The following is a 24,315-nucleotide window of genomic DNA, read 5'->3' as shown; positions in this document are numbered from 1 at the left end:
TGCATTTAAGCTGTTGAAAGAAAAACAGAAAAAGACATTTATGACCATTTTGGATGTTTGTTTTTTCATATATAACGATTTAATTCTCTTTACTTTCATAACATAATTTAAACACTAACATTTGCTAAAAAAAAAAAAAAAAAAAATTACCTCCCCCCCCCCCCCCAAAAAAAAAAAAAGATAAAATAATATATGTGTGCGTAGGAAGAGGCTCGCCCAGGGAACCATTCATGCTAGAACCGCCACTGTCACTGAGCTGGAACTGCATGTTGGGAGGAGGAGAAGGCTGGGAACTAAACATCTGCTGACGTATCCATGCACCAATGGGATGGCAGAGGATATTCGCACGTTAGACAGCTAGTTTGGAAAGAAAAAAGAAAAGACCACTGCGTCCAGGAAGTCCCAGCGATGATTGGATGCTGGATGGAGCGTGGGGATCCATCAAGCTGCAGTAGCGATGCGCTTTATGGGGTCCAGCAAGGGCTGCAAGGTGGACGATGCAGCAGCATAAGGCTGCTAGTTCTCCACAGTGTTTATTTGTGAGATTAAGCGCTACTTAGCTCTCTGTGCGTGTGCGTGTGTGTGTGTGTGTGTGTGTGTGTGTGTGTGCGCGCGCGCGCGTGTGTGTTTGTGTGTGTGTGTGTGTGTGTGTGCGTCTGCGTGTGCGGACGCAGGACGCTCCAAGCCGCGTCAGGTGGATGCGCTGCAGCGATCCACTTCGCCCCTATGGATCGCGTCCATGGATGTCTTCAAACCTGCTTTGGACAACAGTTTGAGTCCCAAGGCGTCACTATCTGAGGAAGCGGAGGCGGATGTTTTTCGCTGGCCCAGCACAGCGGAGAGCGGCGGTGGCGGTAGCGGCGGCGGCGGCTCGGCTCAGGATGCGGAGCCCGCCGCGCCGCCGCCGCTACCGCCGCCACCTGGTGTCTGGACGGCCGTGTTCGACTATGAGGCCACTGCGGACGACGAGCTCAGCCTGCACAGGGGGGACCTGGTGGAGGTCCTGTCCAAGGACTCCCTGGTGTCGGGAGACGAGGGCTGGTGGACCGGTATGATAGCCGACCGGGTTGGCATTTTCCCGTCCAATTATGTCAGCAAAAGGAACGGAACAGAGGAGGAGGCAGGCCTGCGGGAGAGCTCGGAGCACCCAGTGCCTCCTCTGCACCGTGAGTATCCCCATTGTGCATCGAGTCGTTAGGAAAATAAATAAATAAGAAGTAAATCGATGCGCATCTAAAACACGGATCATGGGGGTGGAGTGCTTCTGGCATCATGCGGGAGGAAGCTGCATATTCAGAGTGCTGTGTCACTCCGGTTGGCCTAGAAACAGACTGGCTAAGCATCCTCAGCTTCAGGACCGTTATTCAAGTGATGCACCCCAGCTCACTATTATCTTATGGTATCCCCCAGAAAACATACCGAGGACAACACGTCCTCCTTTGCATGTAAAATTAGGTTTTAATGTAATGTGTGCGCTTGGTTTGCAATATGACACAATCGTTTTTTGTTTTTTTTTTGCACAGATTTTGCAATAAATAGAGGTGCCAATGGAGTGCAATGACCAGGCAGTTTGCTGTTCCCTATGTGCACAAGTATTTGTAGCGCTAGTGGTCTTTTACTGGATCATGAACATGTAGGAAAGGAGACAAGGGGTGGAGGGTGAGAAGCAATGAATGGCCTGGGGTCAGGAGAGCTGCATCAATATATGATGCACCTGCTCCTGTGCAGAGTGAGCTACACAGCACTCAATATTAGATTTTTTCATAGGAACTATGAATGAGTTACTATATACAAAAAAAAATTCATATGCATTATATTTTTTGTGCTCTCTGCCAGTTTTGAATACCGTCAGTCCAAACCTCTCGAAATTGTAAGTGGCCCTCAATAGTCAATAGTCATTTAACATTTCTGGACGCGCCCCTGTAAATGACGATGCTAGCTAAAACATTTTTGAAGGGGACGTGAAGTTATGCTATAACCACAAATCCAGTTTTACTCACTAACACATTTACAAAAGAAGGAGGGTATCAGACCTAGATAAACCAGTTTTGTTTGGGTGGACCATGCTGTCGCAGCCAGTCGTGAACACACTGAGACCGGTGACCTACTTTCGCTCACCTGAAATATGCATCAAGGTCAGTCCCGTGAAGCGGCGTCAACTCGCGATGCGGTTCCCTTTGCTGAAAACTCTTATTGTCTGAATTTAGTCGATAAATTTAGCTTAGCAATTTGCGTACATTTTGTTTGGAAATATTTTAATTGATATTTCCGGTTGACAGACAAAATAACTTCTATTAATTTGATATTAATAGAAGAGCCTGGTTTGTCCACTGTGTTAAACGAAACAACAGATATAACAGTTAGCTTGTGATAAACATGAAATGTACGTTCTTTAGCAAAAAAATTCCCTCAAAAGTTAAGAAGCTTATCTTGCTAAGTTTGACATTAGCATTTCCGTTGTTGCTAAGCTAGCTAACGCTGGATAAAACTTTAATTCTTGCTCCAACAAAGACACTATACTACAACTCGCAGTTGTAACTTAAAAGAAAGTTAAAATACTATTTAATTATTAAAGCTAAGATGTGGAAAAGTAAGAATATCTCAAAGAAAAATGTCAGAATGCTAAACACGCTTTGAAGAGGTATTGTTCTTTACACTTCTTGCTTGATTCAATGATCAGCATACAGTTTTTTAATTGAAAAAGCACTTGAATTTTTTTTTTATCTCTCTCATAGCATATCTGCTTTGTTCTTAATATAGTTCTTAAGCTTTTTTTCTCTACACTTCACTTTTATCTTGGCATTTTGACTCAGTTTTGATATTTTCCTTTTTCCATCTATTTGCCAAGAACAGGACAAAAGCAAGCAAAAAAAAGTGTTTTTTCCCCTCACCGTTTTCCAAAACTTGATCAATTTATTACTCTTGACACATCACACTCTTGACTTTTACAAAGTAATAGCAAGCACCCATTTAATCATACTAGCCTTACTGTTCTTTGTTGAACCAACATCTTTAGTTAAATTCTAATCATATTGAGGTAGGATTTGTAACCGGAGTGGTTAAGAATTGAATTGTTTAAATTTACAAACTAATTGTTCAGACAAAACTTAATACCATCAAAAAAAAAATCATAGGCATATGACATTATTTCTTCCTTCTCCAACTCTACATTCTATATTTTAGGACAGATACTTCATCTATCTGAAACAACACAGTGACTTATGGGAACAGAAAGCACTCTTCTCATGAATGACCTAGTTTGGAGCATGACAAACTTGTTTAATTGCTGCAAGTGTTGTTTTTGTCTCCTCTCCGCTGCAGTGTTGGAGATCGATTTCTTAGAGCTCACCCTGGAGGAGATCATCGGGGTGGGCGGCTTCGGAAAGGTCTACCGCGCGGTGTGGCGGGACGCCGAGGTGGCCGTGAAGGCGGCCCGACGGGATCCCGATGAGGACGTGGCGCAGACTCTGGAGAGCGTGCGTCAGGAGGCCAAGCTCTTCGCCATGCTCAACCATCCCAACATCATGGCTCTTCTGGGGGTGTGCCTGCAGGAGCCCAACCTGTGCCTGATCATGGAGTACGCTCGCGGGGGTCCCCTGAACCGGGCCCTCGCTGGGAAACGCATCCCCCCGTGCACGCTGGTGAACTGGGCTGTGCAGATTGCACGAGGCATGCACTACCTCCATGACCAGGCCATCGTCCCCATCATACACAGAGACCTCAAGTCCAGCAACAGTAAGATTCCCTCACTTTGTGTTTTTATTATTCTCTCATAGAATAGCTGCAAGAAAGCTGTAAAATATACCGCATTCCCGTTTGTGTTGCGCTACTACTCTTGTATTTTTCACGTTTATAGAACGAGTGCGGAAATAAGCAGTTATGAAACTCCAGTCAATTCTACACTAATCTGCACTAGAACTGACTTTCTCTCTGATCTACCAGACTTCTTTACCGCAAGAAAAAATCTCCTAATGCACCTTTAAAGTGTAAAATAAATCTACTACTGTGTTATATTTTTATCATTAAATGGTACGTGCTTCAGAAGTCAAATCAGGAGGAAAAGGAGTTTGCATGTTTACTTGTAGAGTTGTTGTAATCTTGCATTTTGCCCAATTGGATCCTCTAAGTCCCAAGCCTATTACTGAGGATTTGCGCAGTGCTCTGCCCCGGCCTCCTCATTGGTGGCTCTGACAACGTGTGAAGCGAGGCCCCTGGCTGCCATTGGCTGGTTCTGTGGTGATCATCTCGGGAGCTTCACTTTCAAAGTCACTCAGACTTGATGTCATGCTGGACTTGGTGGGGAAAACCCAAACCTTCCTGAGCTTACGAAAGCAAGTGGCCAGAGGCTGACCTCTCTTTCCAAGTTTCTCTTTTGCTTCTGCTTTTGACGTTAGCCTCTAAATGCTTTCATGAGGGCAGTGTTAGCATATCAAATAGTTGTGTTTATTTTTTTGCACCTGTGTTTTACAGTCTTCCAATAGATTCCTTGTTTCCTTAAATGTATACTTTCAGTCCAACTCTTTCTTCACTTATAAACAGATGAAATTTGATATTTTCATTTACTGTATAAGATACCCATTTTGATATTTTTGACTGTCAGGAATAGCAGGCATATATTTCTGTTTGCTAAATGCCAAACACACACAAGCAATGGACATTTTCATAAGCTCCTCAAAATAGTTTGATGTGATTTTGTCCCATCAAACTATCTGATGGGACAAATTGTCCCATCAGATAGTTTTTGACAGAACTGATGTAATAGAGTCAGGCTGGACATCTTGCTCACACACACCTGCCGTCCCATCCTCAGTCACATCGGATCTAAAACATGTGAAATAGAGGGTGAAAACCAACATGCCACGAGAGGCTGTTGATCTTCCCACACTCCCCCAAAAAATGTTTCTAAACTCACATTTTTATCTTGAAATTGCCATTATTTCCCCCAAAATAGTCTTTGTAAATCCTTATACCAACCCATCTTATCTAAAGGGATGTGCCTTACAGCGAGTTCACACATCTGAACAAGGGCGTAGGTTCGGTCTAAGTTTTGGTGGGACCTTGGTGGGGACCTTGACACCCCCCCCGCCCCCCCCCGGCAGCACAGTGAAATGCCCAAGAGCACCGAACATTTTTGAGAAGGGGGGGGGGAACCACATTGGCTTAATAACCCCTCCCCCCAACCATAACCATATCATACATCTTGTGTATACAACCAGATACAGTCATACTCAGCAGATCAGTTCAAGAACACTTTACTTTTTCCTTTACAAAATTCAGCAAACGTTACAAGATCAAAAGAAATATCCTCTGGATACTCCCTGATCACTGGCACTCACACTGACTGCCTCCTATAGAGCAAACAAAGAGTAACCTGGTTTGTATTCACACTAGCTTAACTTAATTTAAGACTAACACTTCAAATGCCATATTTACTGAGATAATTTCACAGTATATTTCATATCTGAGAACTAACACCACCTGGAGCCCTGAAGCTCCAGCCACCTCTCCATCGTTCTGCTCTGCCCCTTGTCCTGCTGTCTGAGCATCCTATGTGAAAAAATATTACATAATTAACAGACCTATTCTACCTCACATTCAGTGCTGACCTTACTAAACACCGGACTTTACAACAAATGCGTTGCGTGATAGATATCTAACTTATGGGTCCACTCACTGTACTTACAGCCGACGTAGCGAAATAACTTCTAATGTCTGTCCTTTTCTTTTTTGGTGGCGACATGGTCTCGAGACTCAGAAGGAGACGCGTGTGCCCAGCTAGCCGCCGCCTTTTGCAGCTAATCAAAGAACGTCGACGATTCAACTGACTCCCCCTCCCCCCCCACCCCCCGACAGCACCGTTCCGACACGGTCTCGGAGGCTCATAATAAATGTCAAACTAAGAAGCTTCCGTTCCGTGCACCGCCTGTTGCTGCTAATCAAAGATCGTAGATCCACGTTCTTTGAGCCAATATGGCAAAAATTGGTCGGGACTTTTTCATATCCCGTGAATATTGGTCGGGACATGTCCCTACCGTCCCTACCCAAACCTACGCCCATGCATCTGAAGCATGACTGGCCTATTGGGGAGCTGTAGAGGGGGGTGACTGCAGTTGCAGTCAAGCCTTAGTTAAAGGGGCAGTTGTGCATAAAATGGACATTTTTACATCTTTGAGTCATGTCATAATGTTATTTTCTCATCAAAAACATACCTGGAATGAGAAATCCTTTAATATCCCGTGGCAGCCATTCAGCTGTGCAAAACTCCTGAGTGGACCTAACTCGAGATACAGCTTCCGAGCTTGTGCCTTACAGAACTCCCATCCCCCGTGACTCTCCCTCTCAGCTCCTTCAGACTAGCCTGCAGCAATTATCAAACACCTGGTAAAAACATTGTTAAAGGTTTAATAGAGGAGCCATGTTGTGACGACTTCCTGAAGGTGGACTTTCAGGAAGAGCAGGCGTTTTTAAAGAGATCCAATTTCAAGGCCTTACATTACGAAGTCAGATTTCTTTTAAGTCATATTTAACAGCATTTTTAGAACTGAAGGTAACACAGTTACTCGATTATGCTATAAAATGTCACCATGTGGCTGGAAAACACATAACACTTTAACTCAGCTGCTTACCAGCAGGGTTCACTTTCACCCCCCATTTTTGGTAGGAAGCCATTTCCGCAGCGTCACAGTGACATGATGGGCAGATGAAGAGAGGCTTGATGTGCACCACAGCCCTTGGACACTCCCCTGCTGGTGCAGCCGCAGCAGATGGCCCGGGCTTTGTGGAGATGAGAGGAGAGGCCTCGGCGCATGTGTTCAGGATTTGCCCGGGCTCGTCCGGACGTGGGGGTGTTTTTCATTGCCCATTAGAGCAAAATGGGTTTGTTGTAACAGGTTATTTCAGGAGTTAAACTGTATAATTAGTGCTTTGTATGAGACTTTGGGCTGTAAAAGCATGAGGCGAATACATTAGCATTGATCAAGAGGGAGTTGGTTTTCTCCTCTGGATTGCTTTTGTTGTCGTAGCTCGTAGTAGCTTGGTTTTTACTGTTTATTCTTTCTTCTTCTCTTCTCTGCTTTCATCTTTTGTATCCTTTCATCCTGGCCTTCCAACAACCACACCCTGTTTTGTTCACCCCCTCTTGTTTTTTTGTTTTTAATTTCCCGTTGTGATAAATCACGGGACTCATGCTCCCGCTTCATCTCAAATCCTGACGGTGATCACCTGAAACCCTCCACCCTAACCTCCCACCCAATCTGCACGCAACCCCTCCTGCCCCCTCCCACTACCCCCAAACTCATTTCCATTCACCAACCCAACATCCCCACTCCCACCATTGCCGCACCCAGTCCTGATCCTGGAAAGGGTGGAGATGGAGGATCTCAGCAACAAGACTCTGAAGATAACCGACTTTGGATTGGCCCGGGAGTGGCACCGCACCACCAAGATGAGCGCCGCCGGGACCTACGCCTGGATGGCTCCTGAGGTTATCCGCTCGTCCACGTTCTCCAAGGGTAGCGACGTGTGGAGGTGGGCGGAGGAAGGAGAGCCCCTGCAGAAAAACAAAGCAACAAAAAATACAAGCTGCACAGACCTTTTAGTGATGAATAGAAAACGAATCCATGAAAGAAAAGAAAATCCATGAAAAATTGATTTTATATTCATATTTATGCGACGGTGTGTTAAGGCGCCATTGTAGATTGAAAAAAGAAGAGGAGGAGTGATTTTCTGGAAAAATAAAAACAAGAACATTTCCAAGTTTGTGTAGTCAAAGATTTTCTAGAAAAATTCTGAACATTTTATATTAAACTCAGAAATTTTCTAGAAAAAAAAGAATGGAAATGGCTGTGTTTGAACTCAGAAACTCAGAAAATTTCCAAATGTCGAAACTTGTTGACATTCTAAACTAAGAAATTTCTCCCTCTCTCAGCTCCTTCAGACTAGCCAGCAGCAATTAGCAAACACCTGGTGGAGCTGAGCATCTGCTGAGCTCATTATATGAGCTACTTCTCAGTGCAACGCTGGTTAAAGGGTTAATAGAGGGGCCATGTTGTGATGACTTCCTGAAGGCGGAGCTTCACAAACAGCAGGAGATTTTAAAGAGACAGAGGCCCGATTTCATGTCATTTCTTTAAGTCATATTTGATATGTACAGCATTTTTATAACAACTGAAGGTAATTTGATTGTGGTCTAAAATGATACTATGTGGCTGGAATACTGTCCCTTTAATTAATGATCAGTAAATCTCTGAAGATTACCTTTTGAAACAAAATCTTTGCTGTTTTTCTAATTGGTTTTGACTGGATTTAACAGTTTGAATAAATGTTTTCATCATGATTAGTCTCTATATGTAGAATCCTGATCAAAGTATCAGTCCATCCGGTTGTTGTCTTCCGTCTATCCAAGATCCGGTTGTGGGGTCGCCGGTTCCATCTTTCCCTACTGATACCCTTTTGACTTTTCTGTTTGTCACATAAAAACATGCAAATATCCGCAGCTCTTACGATCAGCTGCAGGAGGAGAGATATTAGTGGTACCTTTAAGAGCTAAAATATCAAAGTTGCTATGGTGTGAAAAGAATCTGGCGCATTCCTACACGATTCCTTGCCAACGTGATTTGTTTGTAAGCTCGTCCTTTATCTGTCAAAAGACACACCACCCTGCTTCACACACTCACACTCTCTGATCTTGACCTTTTCCTTCTCCGCTCGGTATTTACATGAGTGGGGTGCAGAATGATCCTGTTTTGACATTTACCGAAGTAAAGTGGCTTTCTTGACAGTACAGTCTCTTTCAGCAAGCACGCTGTTTAACATTCATGTATTCCTACGCGCTGAGATCAATATGATCAAAATCCCACATATTCTGAGTGATCGAGTGCAATTTTCAGGCCGTAATCACAAGTCTCTCCGCGTTTTTCTCCAACTGTGCGTTGGCAGCTATGGCGTGCTGCTGTGGGAGCTGCTGACCGGAGAAGTTCCCTTTCGAACCATCGACGGTCTCGCCGTAGCCTATGGAGTGGCGATGAACAAACTGGCTCTGCCCATTCCCTCCACATGTCCTGAGCCTTTTGCACGTTTGATGGAGAGTAAGTAGAAATACAATAAATAAATAAATACCATCCCACTTTATCAGCTGGTGCAAATTTAGTCCCCGAAATGTACCATGAAATAACCAAACGGGTTATCTGAAATGATCTTTTTTGTCTTGCATACAGACTGCTGGAGCCCAGATCCTCACTCTCGGCCGCTGTTCACAACTATCCTGGACCAGCTCACCGCCATCGAGGAATCGGGCTTTTTCGAAATGCCAGCAGAGTCCTTTCACTCCCTGCAGGACGACTGGAAACTGGAGATCCAGGAGATGTTTGATCAGCTTAGGACCAAGGAAAAGGTGATGAGAAGAGCTGGGGGAAAAAAAACAGAATGTCATTCTTTTATACCTGATTTCTGAAAGACTACAGTTAAGTGAACTTAATTTATACAGCTCTTTTCATATGTCAGAAACTGGACAGATGTCAGAATCAAAGGATAAAACGTTTATTAAAACTATGACCATGTTGTGACAGTCCGTTGTGAGACCTGTAATCTATGAAAAGGCTATTGCCATCTGAAAAAATGTTTGGTTGGGAGTGGTTGTTCAAAAACAACCAATCAGAGCCAGGAGAAGGGTCTTAGGGCTGTCAATCAACCTCATGTTCACTCTGCTCAATGTGCTAATGACAGAGAAACAGCTTACTGATAGAGGAAAACCGTTTATCTGCAGTCATTGGTGTCCATGCCTAGCCTTAGCTTTCATGACAGGCTATGCAGATGGGGAGCAGCAGAACAGAAGAGCTGTATATCATCAGCATAGAAACAATAAGAGACGTAAAAAAAAACCCTGACATATTATTTGACCCAAGGGGAAAGTATACAACAACAACAAAAATAGGTCCCAAAGACTGAGCCTTGTGGTACTCCACATTTTGCACACTGGAGTCAGACATGATGTACAAAAAATCACCGTAGTTGTGATAACACGTCACTCATAGTTTATTTCTCCTCCCCTCCTCCGTCAGGAGCTGCGATCGTGGGAGGAGGTGTTGACCCAAGCTGCGCTGCAGCAGAAGTGCCAAGAGGAGGCGCTGAGGAAGCGCGAGCAGGAGTTGGCAGAACGGGAGATCCACATCGTGGAGCGGGAGCTCAACATCATCATCCACCAGCTCTACCAGGAGAAGCCGCGTGTGGAGAGCAGGCAGGGCAAGTTCCGCCGCAACCGCCTTAAACTCAAAGATGGAAACAGGATCAGCCTGCCCTCAGGTACAAACAAGCATCAACGTACAAACAGAGACGAAATGTGCTTGTGAGGCGCCGAAACCTTAGAGATTGGACGTTAGCATAGATTTGACTTAAAGCTACCTATTGCAGCTACAATTAAATGTTTCCTTGAGAAATATTAGAAATTGTTTAATTAACTAAAGACTGTGATGTGTTCAGTGCTTTGCAAAGATATTGAGAAAGATATTGAGGAACATGAAAAAACATGTTTTTCATGTTCTAGCCTCTAACTTTAGTGTTTTTTAGTGTGATAAGAAGCATTTTTTTGTCCAAGTCATCTTTGAGGAATAAAGAAGTGATTCCTTTTTTTTTTTTTTTCGCCAAAATAACTTTTGGAAAAAATGACTCAGGCCCTTATTTCAGGAAGGTGACGATATGTGATTGTATATTTACGGCAACCTTGCAAAAGTATTCGTACCGCTGGAACTTTTCACTTTTTGTCAAATTACAAACACAAATTCCTGACAGTCTTTTTATAAAAGCCATCCACACAGCATGATGCTGATAAACATGATGATGCGAGTTGTTGGGTTTTTTGTGCGCAATTGTAAAAGTGAAAGTAACTTTTTAGCCATTTTAAAAAATATTTTTACATATAAAAATATTAAGTGAGGGGTGGATATGTATTCGGCATCCTTGGAGCGTAATGCTGCCACAAACCTGCGACACCATGGAGGATGTTCCATGTATGTTCATTTATTTTAAACCCCCTTTACTGTGATGCCAATAAATAAATTCATTCTCAAGTCACTGTACTGGTAAATAGAGTCCACTTTGAAAAGGGGTGTGAATACTTTTGCAGGCTTTGGCTCCACAGTCCACGGCGTAACAAACTCAAGGTTCTTCCTTAGCTACTAGCACCAGAGTTCTGTCATGGGTTGTAAAAGTTAAATTGTTTCGTCTTAGAAGGATCAGGTTTTTCTTATGTGGCTGTTTTTACTCTGTTAACTTCAGCACTGTCATGGAAGCTAAGGTGTTTCCCTTGATGTCCTTTAGATTTTCAGCACAAAATCACGGTGCAGGCGTCTCCATCCCACGATCATCGGAGGAGTCTGCTCAGCAGCGGCTCCAGCCCCCCAACCAGTCCGCTCATGCTGCCGCGCCTTCGAGCCATCCAGCGTAAGGACAAGGCTTCTGTTTTCGAAAGCGAGGAAACTGGAATTGTTAGCATGTAGGACAGCACTGATCATAGAAGATCAGGGCCACTGGAAAAAAAATTATTCTTTAATGTCAGAGTTTAAAGTTAGAATTCTGAGGGAAAAAAGTCCAAATTTTGAGAAAAATTCTGAATTCTGAGTTTAAAGTTAGAATTCTGAGAAATTTTCAGAATTTTGAGATTCAAGTTAGAATTCTGATAAGAAAGTCAGAATTATGTGGAAAAAAAATGTCAGAATTCATACAATATTATGCAAAATTATGCAAGCTTGCCTTAACAAAATTTTTTAATTTAACTTTTAATGATACGTGAATCAAATTTTCAATATTTTTTCAGTTACCCCCGGGGAGGCCTGCACAGAGCTGGAGAGAAAGGGCTCGAGGAAAAAAGGCCGTTCCCGTGGTTGTGGCGTTTATCGGGAGCACAGCGCAGACGCCAGGTGAGAGAAATCAAATCCACTCGAAGTCCGTATTCATTTTTAATTAGTGTTTGATTGTTTCTTTTAATTTTAGTCAGACAACTTGTGGCTTTCTCATCCGTCACAGTGTGAAGCCTCCCCACGAGGGCAGCAGGCAGCGGTCCTGCAGCGCCCCAAACCTCCGCAGATCTCCCCGACACAGTCCGGCCGTGCCTGGGGTGCCCAGCCTGCTGGAGGCAGGTCAGCAGGAATGGCTCAGCTGGTCTGAGTTTGCCTGAGAAATGAAGCTGCTGACATGACAGAGACACATCAACCCCACACTGCTGCAGTCGGTGACCCACAAGTGTGTCTGCAGCTGCTTGACCACGAACAAGCGCTTGCAGAGAAAACAAAAAACTATGAGGGGCCGTTTAGGACAAAAACTAGGTTTTGTCTCACACACACTACTAAAGACTCATACACACACACAAAGCATACAGACATGTTATTCTGAATGATCTGCCGAAAATGTATGTGTGTGTGTGGGAACTAACAGTAGGCTGAATGAATGAATGAATGGGGATGAGACTCGTCTTTGTGTGAGAGTTGTCAAGGAAGAGGCAGAGCATAATTTGGAGATCAGATCGCGCATGTGTTGGTACCGCAGTGAAGTTAGTTTCAAGTTGGATATTCGCCCTCTGCGGAGTAAGCGACGTTTAGTTCAAGGTTGATCCGATTTATGAATGCTAATTTTGACAAGCCGTTCTCTATCGGTCCCTCCTCAAGCGCTCGGAGATTCACAAATTTGCAAACCAAACACTCCTGTTAACCAAATGTTAATAAATGCCTTGCCTTTTGACCAAATTACATTTACTTAATTTTTCTTCTGTTCTCCTCAATTATGCACTACTTTGTGTTGGTCAGAAACATTGCTGCTTCTGGTTGTAAAATGTAAAAAAAAACTGAACAAAAATCAATGCATATCAATGGTTGTGTTTTTAGCTTTTGATGACGACCTACATGATAAAGTTGTTGTTGTTTTTTTTGTTGTTTTATTTTAGAAAATGAAGATTGCTGCTTCACCACAGAGCCGGGCGCAGCTCCCGGCCAGTCCTACCTCTGCATTCCCTTCCAAAAAGACGCCCACGCTTCTTCCTCCCTCGAACATGACGGAGATGAGTACTGCCTCAGCGGCCAGGTTCCCGGAACCCCGCCGTGCAGGAAGAGCCCCGGGGGAGGCCGGCGGTCTGAGCTGGTCCTGCTGGGCTGCGGGGCTCTGTTGGCGGCCGTCGGACTGGGCTGCAACCTGCTCACGCTGGCCCAGCCCGAGGAGGGCATCAAATCCAGATGGGATACTTTCTTCCACAGAACCGGCGGCCAAAGGCGGAGCACGAGCTCCCCGACCCGCAGGCTGTTCCACAGGGAAAGCCCGCTGAAGAGTTCGGCCCCCTCCCTGCCCGAGCGAGGTTTGCCCTCTTCGTATACTCTCCTGTCCTTATCGTCGGTGTCCGACTCCAACTCCACCCACTCACTGCTGCGTTCCGACAGCGACGAGCTGCTGATCTGCAGGCCCGCCTCGGCGGCGTCCCGGCCGCCTGCGCCGCCTCCGCTCTCGCAGCGCAGGGCGCCGGTCCAGACACCGGTCAACTCGCTGGTCAACGTTCACGTGGAGAGCTTCAAGCGGAACCCGCGGCAGTCTCTGACGCCCACACACGTGCCCTGCGTGCCACCGTCCGCACGGAGCCTCCGCAGGACCCCGTCGGACGGAGCCATCAAGAAGAACGGGCCTTCCAGTTCACTGGAGCCGCTGCCAGAGAAGAAAGCTCTGGACAGTGCGGGTAACATCCTGTTTTATGTTGTAGAACTCTAAATTTAATAATTTCATATCCTATAGGCTGTCTTTCAGTAGAAGCCTTATGAAAATGTTTGGAATTAAGGCTCACACAGGAAGGAAAAATACAGGGTTCACACATATTTGTAAAGGGGCAGTATTATGTAAAATCTACATTTTTTTTAGCTTTACCTCATGTTATAACATTATTCCCTGATCAAAAACCTACCTGGAGTGTTACATTGATTCTTTGATGCATGTTTGAGAAACCCTTTAATCTCCATGGCAACCATTCAGCTGTGGAAAACACCTGGGAGGACCTAGCTCCGCCTTCGAGGCGCAGCTCCTCCTCAGAACTACATCTTCTGAGCTTCCTCCTGACAGAGCAGCCCTCCCTCGCTCAGCTCCTTCAGACCAGCCAGCAGCCTCTAGCAAACACCTGGTGGGACTGAGAATCAGCTGAGCTCATTAGACGAGCCGCTTCTCAGAGGAACTCTGGTAAAAACATTAAAGGCCTAATAGAGGAGACACGTTGTGACGACTTCCTGAAGGCGGAGCCTCATTATGAGGAGGAGATTTTTAAAGAGACAGAGACCTATTTTCAAGGCTTTAAATTACAAAGTCAAATTTCTTGTAAGTCATATTTGATATATACAACATTTTAATAACAACTGAAGGTAACATGTAGTCACTTGATTATGCTATAAAATGGCACTATGTGCCTGGAAAATGTATAACACTGCTCCTTTAAGGCAAATTTGGATGGATGGATGGATGGATGTATGGATGGATGGATGGATGGATGGATGGATGGATGGATGGATGGATGGATGGATGGATGGATGGATGGATGGATGGGTGGGTGGGTGGGTGGGTGGGTGGGTGGATGGATGGATGGATGGATGGATGGATGGATGGATGGATGGATGGATGGATGGATGGATGGATGGAGTCACTAATCTTCAGTCTGGCAGTGTGTTAGTGATAATCTTTTTTTTCTGGTTTAACAGCAGTAGGTGGCTTCTGGGGTTTAAAAGAAGACTCTCTTGAGGTTCCCCGGCTCCCCGACCCCAACCTGGTTTTCCCCCCAACCCCTCGCCGTCGCTGCCCCCCGGAGCGCCCCAAGACCCTGGACTTCGTGGCTCGGCCTCGCCCTTCGCCGCGGCCACGGTGCGACGTGTTCTGGGGCGACTCGCGCGTCAGGGCCAACGGACAAACGCTGGGCAGCGGTGAGTCGCCGGCCTACACCTCCAGCACAGAGACTCCGCCCACCGTAGAGTTCGGCAGGGACTCCGCGGTGCTGCCCACCCCCATGGAGGCGCCGACTCCCTTCTCCCCCCGCAGGAACGCAAACCTGTTGGACGAGTCGGACGAGGGACAGTACCGGGACGGGACGGTCCCTCTGTGCAGGCCGGAGTTCAGCCTTCCCAAAGACTCTCCTTATCATCCAGGGTTCTGGTCCTGACTCGCGGACACAGGTTGCTCCTCCGCTAGCTGGAGGACCGTCACCACTCTAGGTGTTTGACTTAAGCTTTCCCCCATTCTACACCATTCAAACAAACTTGCAATAAAGTTTTGTTCTTGCTTTAGTTTAACTGCATTTTGATAAATATTTATCAAAATTGACATCTAAAATTTGTGAATTGTCTTGCTTTAGAGACGGCCGGAAACCCCTTCATATCACGTTTATCAGCTTTAGGTTCTCGTTTCACAAAGCTTTACTCTCCTGCTTCCAGCTTTGGTTTCGATTGTGCATTTACTGAAGTGCACTTTTGAAAATCATCATGAATGTAAGACAGCTTTTTATTATTATTATTATTATTATTATTATTATTATTATTATTATTATTATTTCTGAAACCACTTGAGCTCCTCTCCTCCGTCTGTTTCCCGCTCAGGTTCTGGCGGTGGATGGATTCCCTTTTTTTGCACAGTTCACCTTCCTCACCAGTCGCTTCATGTACCACAGATAGGGGGCGCTGTTGTTTGATATAAGCACTCCTGTGTCTGCTTTGGATCTAAATTGTTGCGACTGTATGAAGTAGAGAAAATAAGTTAATCGATTGTCTTTTTCTTTTTTTAAACGGTCCCGTTAAAGACATTTAGAAACACATCTTGACGCTGAGAGGAGAACTTTGTGCTTTTATGCTGCTGTTAAACTGTTTGGATCAGAAATGCAAAGCTTGTTTCACCCACATGGGAAGCGGGCCCAAGTGATGCGTGGAAGTTTTTCTTATTATTTATGTATTTTTAATGATCTACTTCATTTATTGATTTGTTTGGTGTCTTATTTATTTATTTATTTATTTATTTATTTATTTATTTATTTATTTATTTATATCCTGTATGCCTTGATTTTTGACACCTCTTAATGCTTTATCTGAATGTTTCTGGGACTCTCAGCCTTTGCACAAAGCATCAAATCATTTGTTTGTAAGCTGCACTTTCTTCATTACTCACTTAGGAATTAAATTTTTTTAATGTATTTATGTTGGAAGATATTTTTTTACAGTGTCTTTGCCAAGAAATGTAGCTGCCCAAACGAGCACTTATCATCACAAATCAGTTTTTCTTGTTTTTTGTTGTTGTTTTTATTTTTTAAATATATTTACCTGTGAAGAATTCCACTTGTTTATTGGGAAGAAATTATTAGCTTTCTTTAAAAAGGGATTTAAAAAAAATCTGTTATAATTTGGGGGAAGGGTGTAGATAAATTACCCGTTTTACAAATCTTAAATAAATATGGGATTTTAAAAGAACGGAAGCATGGGATAATGCCAATTATCATTTATTTATTTAATTCATTTATTTATTACCTGCAGCATAACTGTTATGAATAATTGAGAAAAAGAGCTGAAACGTGTCCTAACACCCTGCAGCGTCAGGTTATTCATTTATTTTCTCCAGTTTAAGTGACCTAAATTACATATGAGCTCCTTTTGGTCTTGATACGTGTGTAAAACTGAATGCCTCCCCCCCTCATATCCCCTTCAGAACTGTGAAGAACATGATCATGTTCGATGTGTAACCATAATCATCTGTTTGAACTCCAGGTGACGCGACGCTGAGCTCTTGGATGAAATGTGAGCACAAATAAGCTGAAAATACTGTTTACTGATATTGTTTGTTGGAGGGGAGGGGGCGATTGTGCTACTGAGTGACTTGTAATTTGCACTGGAACACACTGACTCGAGTAAAATCGGAAGAAAAACATGAAACTGTTTGTTTACTTTCTTGTAGCGCTTTAGATGGTGACACCTATCGTCAGTGGCTCTCTGCCCAGAGCAGCATAGTCTATAGGGGGCGGTATGAGTGCACTATGAGTAAATGGAGGAAGAAAAACATGGAAAGTTATCCATCAGTATTGACCAAACCCACGACCTTCTTATTGTAAGGTGACAGTGTAGGCCACCAGGTGTGATTAGTTTATGTATTTTAGATTTTGAACTAGAGGTGATCAAATAGAAACAAGAAGCTTTGATAAAATGGTGAAACAGCCCTTTAGCTGCAGTAGAAACTTGCGAATCAGATGCTAACTTTAGTGTTTTTAGCTGCTAGCTTGTTATGCTATTCATATTCTCAAAATGCTTACAAGATGTATTGTACTGTCACTTTGTGAACTACAAAAAATTTTGCTATGCAAATTATTTACAACTTATTGGAGCTCTTTCTATATTTTTGTGCGCTGTCAGGGAGCTATGTGTTTATGCAATGACTACTTCCTTTCTTACTTCAAAATAAGAGTCTCAAACATATACAGCACATGACAGTGTCAGGTTTACAGCGTTCTCCTACTTTTCTGCAGCTTAGTTTACACTTTATTTTACTGTAGCAAATAAATCCTTGTCTATATCTAACTATATATACATTTTGGAGGGGTGATCTGCCTCACAAAACATGTTTTGATGTTCAAAGTCATGACCCAGACTTTGGGTCATGACTTGGGTCATGACCCAAATATTATGGATATGATTATATCCATAATATAAATATAATAATTCATATTATGGATATAATATGAATAATATCCATATTATATGGTTATAATTGATATTATATCCATAATATGAATTATTATGGATATAATTACAAATAGTTTTTAATTTTTTTACACATTCATATCCATATAATATGAATTATATCCATATAATTCATATTATATGGATATAATTAATATTATTTGGATATGAATGTGTAAAAAAATTAAAAACTATTAATTTTTTAATAATAGTTATTATTAAAAAATAACTATTTTTACAGTTATAATATATGGATATATTATATCCATATTATATATGGATATAATATGAATTATATCCATATAATTCATATTATATGGATATAATATAATATGAATTATATTACACATTTTCAGTCTATATAATTATATATTATATAATAATATATTATATGGATATAATATTCATATTATATCCATATAATATGAATATAATAATTCATATTATATGGATATAATTAATATTATTTGGATATGAATGTGTAAAAAAATTAAAAACTATTTGTAATTATATCCATAATAATTCATATTATGGATATAATATGAATAATATCCATATAATATGGATATAATTCATATTATATCCATATAATATGAATTAATATATAATTCATATTATATGGATATAATATGAATTATACCCATATAATTCATATTATATTATATGGATATGAATGTGTAAAAAAATTAAAAACTATTTGTAATTATTAAACAAGTTTATTACACATACTATTACCATACACATAAGGAATTTTAAGATACAGTAAATGTTGAGTGATGTGCTTCGTTTTGGCATTAATAAAGACATACAGTTTCCCTTTTCATATAGATTTCCACGAGATTTTACATAACAGCCTATTTACATATTATGTGTGATATGTATCTGGTGTCGTACCACAACCGTGTGCTTCGCGAACTGGGTGGTGTAGAACCAGGTGTTCTTTTGTGTTCTTACAGCACCTTAACGTCAGATATAATCAAGAAGACAAAAACATTTAAATTACTTTTTTTTTTTTTTTTTTTAAATAATCAAACAATAATAGGGGTGAGAAGTGAAGGTGATGTTTCACTTTTAAGAAGGCATTTGAAGCACGTTTCGTGCGAGTGCGCGTGCCGACTTACGGTGACGCAGCACACCGGAACTTGTCGCTCCAGTTTCCGTCACAGGTGTCGGCCCGGATGTGCAACGTTTGGACTGGCAGTGCATCGGTTTCGAAGAGCTAAAGCGGTGTCTAGAAATTCTTGTCAAATACATTTGGTGCGGTTTCTTTTTCTGAAGGACAAAAATAACCGAACCTCCCTAACAACAGACCCGACCCAGACAACGAAGTTTAACAACTGGCAACCGTATGCAGTGCAAAGCAAAAAAAAAAAAAAAAAAAGAAAAGCTAAACAAATATGATTTCACACTATAAGACCTCTGGCATGTTTTAAGGTCCGAGTGGCACACAGTGGGGCTGCAACTCATGACAGGCGAGGCGCCGGCTTATGACGCTTCTTTCTTTTCCTTCTGGGCATTTCGGCGAATCTTCATCTCTGTCAGCTGGATGTAGCGGATGGCGTTTGTGTCTGTGGAGAAATCGGGAGGAAATCGTTGATGTATTTTCTCATGAAAATGATCATGAATCTTTCACAGGACAGGCATTTGGCCAGTCAGATGAGGAATCCTCCGGCAGAACATCAATCAGCCTTCAATCGTGATGAACGTGTACATTAAAAGATGCGTGACAATGCTGTTAAAGGGATAAACCAACAGTTAATGAACTTCCTTGGCGTCTTCAAGTGAGTTTCTTGGTTTAAATTGAGATTAATTGGTCCTGGAGGTTTAATCTGATGGCGAGTCTAGAGCCCCTTTCCTCTGACGGGAACTGCTTTACATGTTCCATCCACAGTGCAATGTTTCACACAGGAAGGTGATTGATGGCGCACCGTGTCCAACCTCCATTTCCTGTCTCAATAACAACATACTTCTGTTTGCATAAACTACGACGACATTTCTGAAATCTGAGTTGTTTCTAAACTTTGCTCTAGCCGTTAGCTTCCAGTTGACATAGATCTTTACTAAACAAAGACACAAGGAGGGTTAATAACTCCAAGTAAAACATGAACTGCTTAACCTGAATCAGTTGAGTGATTATGTATTATCTCTAAAAAGATTTTGTAAACCTTCCTAAACTTAAACGATTGAAATTTCATTTATTGTAAGAATTTCTACCCACAGATTAACTTTAGCGATGACAACAACAGCGTAGCATCTTCCACAGCACGGTCTACTTTAGATGTTTAAATGATTGCCGACAATCCCAGCCTGGTTTTCGTTTCCCAGAGTCTCCAGAGTTTCATGCTTGTACCCATGACAGAATTTCTTAACTCATAATGAGCTCCCCAGCACACACACTCAACGTCTGCCTCTTGCTCCCTGGCGTACCTTGCCCGGCCTTGTTGGCGGAAAGCATTTCTGCAAGACACTACCTGCTCCTAGAACCCGACACAATCCTTTCAGATCCACGCAGGAAGGAGAGAGTTTAGTTTTGACATGACGCAAGGAGGAGCGAGGATTTGTGTGGACCACGTTTGGGTTTCGAATAAGCAGTCCAATCTGCCACTTTGATTGGGATTGAAATATTTAATCGGTTTTTAAACTGAGTAATAATTAATCTACTAATTCATTACTATTCTATTGACAAAGCCTGATCTGACACGAATAAATAAATATGCACTCAAACCTACATGTATTCTCCACTGACTGAACATGCAAGCAAACAACAGAAATTTTCTTTGAGATATTACTGTTTTGTTTTTTTTTTTCAAGTGGAGGCACCCCTGATCATTGCCGTCCAGGGAGGTGAGCCATCTCTCCCCACCCATTTCAAAAACAGTGCTGTGACTGCTGACCTGATGGCTCCTGTTTGTGCGACTCCTTCAGGTAGTACAGGGCCTTCTGGTAGTCTCCCAGGTGGTAGTAGGCCACTCCAGAGCGGTAAAGGGCTTTGAAGTTCTTCCCCTCCTTGAGAAGCACTTTCAGGCAGTACTCCTTCACCCGCTCGTAGTTCACCAGCTCCATTTGCAAGAGGCAAGCTGGAACAGAGAAAGAAGTTAAGAGAGGTCACGTTTGAACTTTTTTCATCTTTCGTGCACGTAATGATGTATTTCCTCCAAAATGCAAATTAAAATAGGTTATTTTTGTTAATCCATGTAAAGAAGAAGGGTTGTGGGTTGTGAGCAGGGCTGGATTTATAAGGATGTGGGCCCCCGGGCTGGAAACCATTTGGTTCCCTATCCGCTAAAAAAAAAATAGATTTTTTTTTTTGCTATTGCAAATTTCAGTACATTACATTGTAAAACTTTGCATAATTGAGTGTGAACTGATGATACCAACTGAGAATGGTATGTTTAATATCATAGCATCCCCTGACCACTACATCCATGTTGCTCCCAAAATATGAATAAATAAATAAATACTATAACTTCATAATTTTCAAATAATTGACAGGGTTTCCCCTTAGCATTATAAGCCTGGCAGGCCACCAGGCTTTACTTATTCCCACATTCGCTAAGCATTCTCTCTTTATATGCTATAGTAACTGTTTATATACATCAGTAACAGTGATAATAAAGACGTCTTAAGGAGTCTCTTTGGTGAAACAGTTGGAAGTAGAATGACATCAATATGGTCCGTATGTGAACACATAGGGAGTCTGAGGTCAGTGGTCATTTTTTATTCACTGGAGCTCCGTAAGTACTGCCTGCCGACACACTTACAACTTCAGCCAATGAAGTTAGAAGTCACAGATAAAGGATAAATTTTTTTTTGACATTTTTAATTAGGATGAAACAACTCAAGTCCAAAAAAGTATTTATTTATTTTAATTGGTTTTTTTTTGTTGGTGTTGTTTTTTTTTTACATTTGCCTTTTTAAAGACTTTGGTGTTTATGTAGTGTTAATATCTTCATCTTTCCTGTCAACTTAAGATTTTTTATTCAAAAACTGGATGACTGCACTGGCGCCCCCTACCACCACACTTAGCAAAATTTCAAGGGGAAACCCTGCTTGACATGGGCATTTTATGAAGGATAATGTCTGCAAAACATGGATTCATACAATTTTTTTGTTTTTTAAATCTGTGGTGTCCCCCAAAAATTGGTGCCCTGGGCTACTGCCCCTGTTTATGGTCTGGCTCACAATGAGTGAGCCAGACCATAATCATAAAATGAGTGAGCTGTGACAGGAAAACGTCTCCTACCAGCCAAGCTGTTGTAACATTCCAGCTCCGCATTCTCCATCGCCCCCTTCTGCTCGTCCGTCAGCGTGCTGGACTTGCTGATGGTCGGCAGGAGGGTGGACGTGGACTTGGGGCCGGGGTCCGGATCTCCCAGCACCCTGCACAGCCCCTTGATCTCCAGCAGAGCGCGGTGGTACTTGCCGATCGCCTCTCTGTATTTCTTATCCTTGTAGCACTGAGTGCCTTCGCTCTTAAAGTCCAGCGCCCGCCTCACGACGTCAGCTGGCTCATTGTGGGATGGTTGCTTCAGCATCGACCCACCATGATGCCTCTGCTGCTGGAGCTGAAGCTGCTGCTGCTGTTGATTTCTGCTATCTTTCGTCCGGCTGCCGCTGTTGGGGGGCTGGACGCGCTGATGGAGCCTCGGGGAGCCGCTAACGCCGCCGCCGCTGCTGGCGGTGAGGCTGCCTCTGCCGCTATCCACCCTCCCTTCGCCTCCAGCCTGGACCGCACTCATCTTGGACCCGTTTCCTTGTAATTTCCGTCTACCCTGGCACTCCGTGGTATTAAAAAAAAAAAGCCTGGGTAGAAGGGGGGAGAAAGTGGAGCTTTTCACCGCATCTTATCGGCTGTAGTCGCGCCTTTCGCCTCGCTAGTGTCGCAGCTACGTCCTCTCCGTGCGCAAACCTGCGCTGCGCGATGCGCGCTCCTCTCTTGTAACCAGCTCCCCGCGTGTTTTCTATTGAAACGAACCGATTGGTCGAAGAAAGAAAAAGTAGAAATAGTGCATCCATTATAATTCCCCGACTGAATGGTTTGATTTCATTGTGAGTCTGAAAAAGAAAGTCCTGGCAGAAGAAAATTATATTCTCTTTATCTTATTTTGGGCGTCTCATATTGGTTGGGCGTAATTACAGATCAAGATGCTTTTTATTGAGAAACCGCTACATTTCACCTCATTTGCTATTTTTGCGACCAGATGTGTGGAGCTGAGTAATATGGATTTGGAGTCGCTTAATCAGTTCTGGACCTGATAAAAGACCCAAACACTTGGACTGAACCAGTACCAGGACTCCCCCCTCCCCCCATACCAAACAGGATGTGTGTTATTTTATACATTTCTTGACTCTTCTAACATTATTCATTTCACTTCAAATTACAAAAATACATCTTTTTGAATTACTTAAAAATATATTATCACCACAATAAAATAGTTGGATTTACTAAATGTTCAGTTCATCTAAAAATAAAATGTACAAAAACTGAATTGTTTCAATTTTGAGTTTAAAATAAAAAAAATGGAATAACAACAAGTCAATAATGAAATGATTAGCTTTGCAGTGTTCTGATATATTTACCTTTGTTTAAGGTGAATGCTCGAAATATATAAAATGTATTTAACAGGTTTTATTTACCAAATCAAAATTTCACCTATCACTTTTCTTCTCTGTGCACAAATTAGAAAAAAATAAATATTTTTGGGAAATTCTTCAAACAAAATCTGGAAAAAAACTGAATAATAAAAAAAGAAAATTAAAAAAAACCTCAATAAAAAAAAGTAATCATACCTGTTAATGCATTAAAGCCTTGATCTGATTTTTATTCTGCACGTAATAAAGTGTATAAAAGTGTATTAAAGTGACTGGTCATAACAGCTGTAGAACATGCCAACACCTTTATGCCACAAAGTTTAATGTTTGGCAGTTTATCAATAATACATGAAATACACATATATGCTTTAATACTTTACTGAAGAGCTATTTATGAACAAACACAGCAAAGTATAGAAGAGTATTAACTGCTAATACACATGAATTCACCTATTAGGAATCAGTGAGAAGTGGTGATGAATCAGCTTCTTGAATAAGCGCTCCATTTCTCAGTGGAATGTTTGAATCATGACCCAAATTCAGTGCATGAAGGGGAGGGTGATGAACAGGGGGTGGCATATGAAATTATATTCTGCCTAAATCTTTAATAGCTGCTTGTTTTGACTGGACAAGTTGTCTTTTGGTTCTTCTTGTTCCTAATTGAGTAAAAAAATAAAATAAAATTGAAACTTCAAGCTCCATTGTAAAAATCAGTTATAATTTACATCTCAGTTCCTGGCAGGTTAATCTAAGACATCAAAACATAAATTAATTTTTTTAACTGACAAAACAATACATTAAATATTTCCTTCACACCAAGATTAATGTGTTTCTAAATAGAAAATTAATATTTGCACATTTACCTGTCAGTAATTTTAACATAACTTGAAAAAGCTTATTGTATCTTAATGGTACTAAAATGTACAAATGTGAAACATAAAGTGAAGTTTGCTGCAAAGGCATACTACTGAAAAATACAAAAATACAACAAAGTAGCTCGTAA

The 24,315-nt window shown here is 42.1% G+C and overlaps 2 protein-coding genes across 2 annotated transcripts; one reads left to right on the top strand and one right to left on the bottom strand.

Annotated features, from left to right (window-relative positions):
• Nucleotides 1–739: 739 nt before the first annotated feature.
• Nucleotides 740–16,919, top strand: map3k9 (mitogen-activated protein kinase kinase kinase 9). Its single transcript, XM_088002684.1, has 12 exons — nucleotides 740–1,166; nucleotides 2,076–2,078; nucleotides 3,322–3,735; nucleotides 7,347–7,527; nucleotides 8,938–9,086; nucleotides 9,216–9,391; nucleotides 10,059–10,299; nucleotides 11,314–11,436; nucleotides 11,810–11,912; nucleotides 12,019–12,131; nucleotides 12,932–13,708; nucleotides 14,715–16,919. The coding sequence occupies exons 1-12, from the start codon at nucleotides 740–742 to the stop codon at nucleotides 15,164–15,166; spliced, it is 3,159 nt and encodes a 1,052-aa protein (XP_087858810.1). The 3' UTR covers nucleotides 15,167–16,919.
• A 1,497-nt stretch (nucleotides 16,920–18,416) lies between these two features.
• Nucleotides 18,417–24,194, bottom strand: ttc9 (tetratricopeptide repeat domain 9). Its single transcript, XM_014971491.2, has 3 exons — nucleotides 21,964–24,194; nucleotides 20,615–20,797; nucleotides 18,417–19,288 (listed from the first exon to the last, which is right to left on the bottom strand). Exons 1-3 carry the CDS (start codon nucleotides 22,457–22,459, stop codon nucleotides 19,206–19,208), a joined length of 762 nt encoding a protein of 253 aa, XP_014826977.2. The 5' UTR covers nucleotides 22,460–24,194; the 3' UTR covers nucleotides 18,417–19,205.
• Nucleotides 24,195–24,315: the final 121 nt, after the last annotated feature.

The sequence above is a fragment of the Poecilia mexicana genome, unplaced genomic scaffold (assembly GCF_051168715.1).
Source record: "Poecilia mexicana isolate PSO_F unplaced genomic scaffold, ASM5116871v1 scaffold_22, whole genome shotgun sequence".
NCBI classification, from domain to species: Eukaryota; Metazoa; Chordata; class Actinopteri; order Cyprinodontiformes; family Poeciliidae; genus Poecilia; species Poecilia mexicana.
This window is presented reverse-complemented; position numbering and strand designations above follow the sequence as displayed.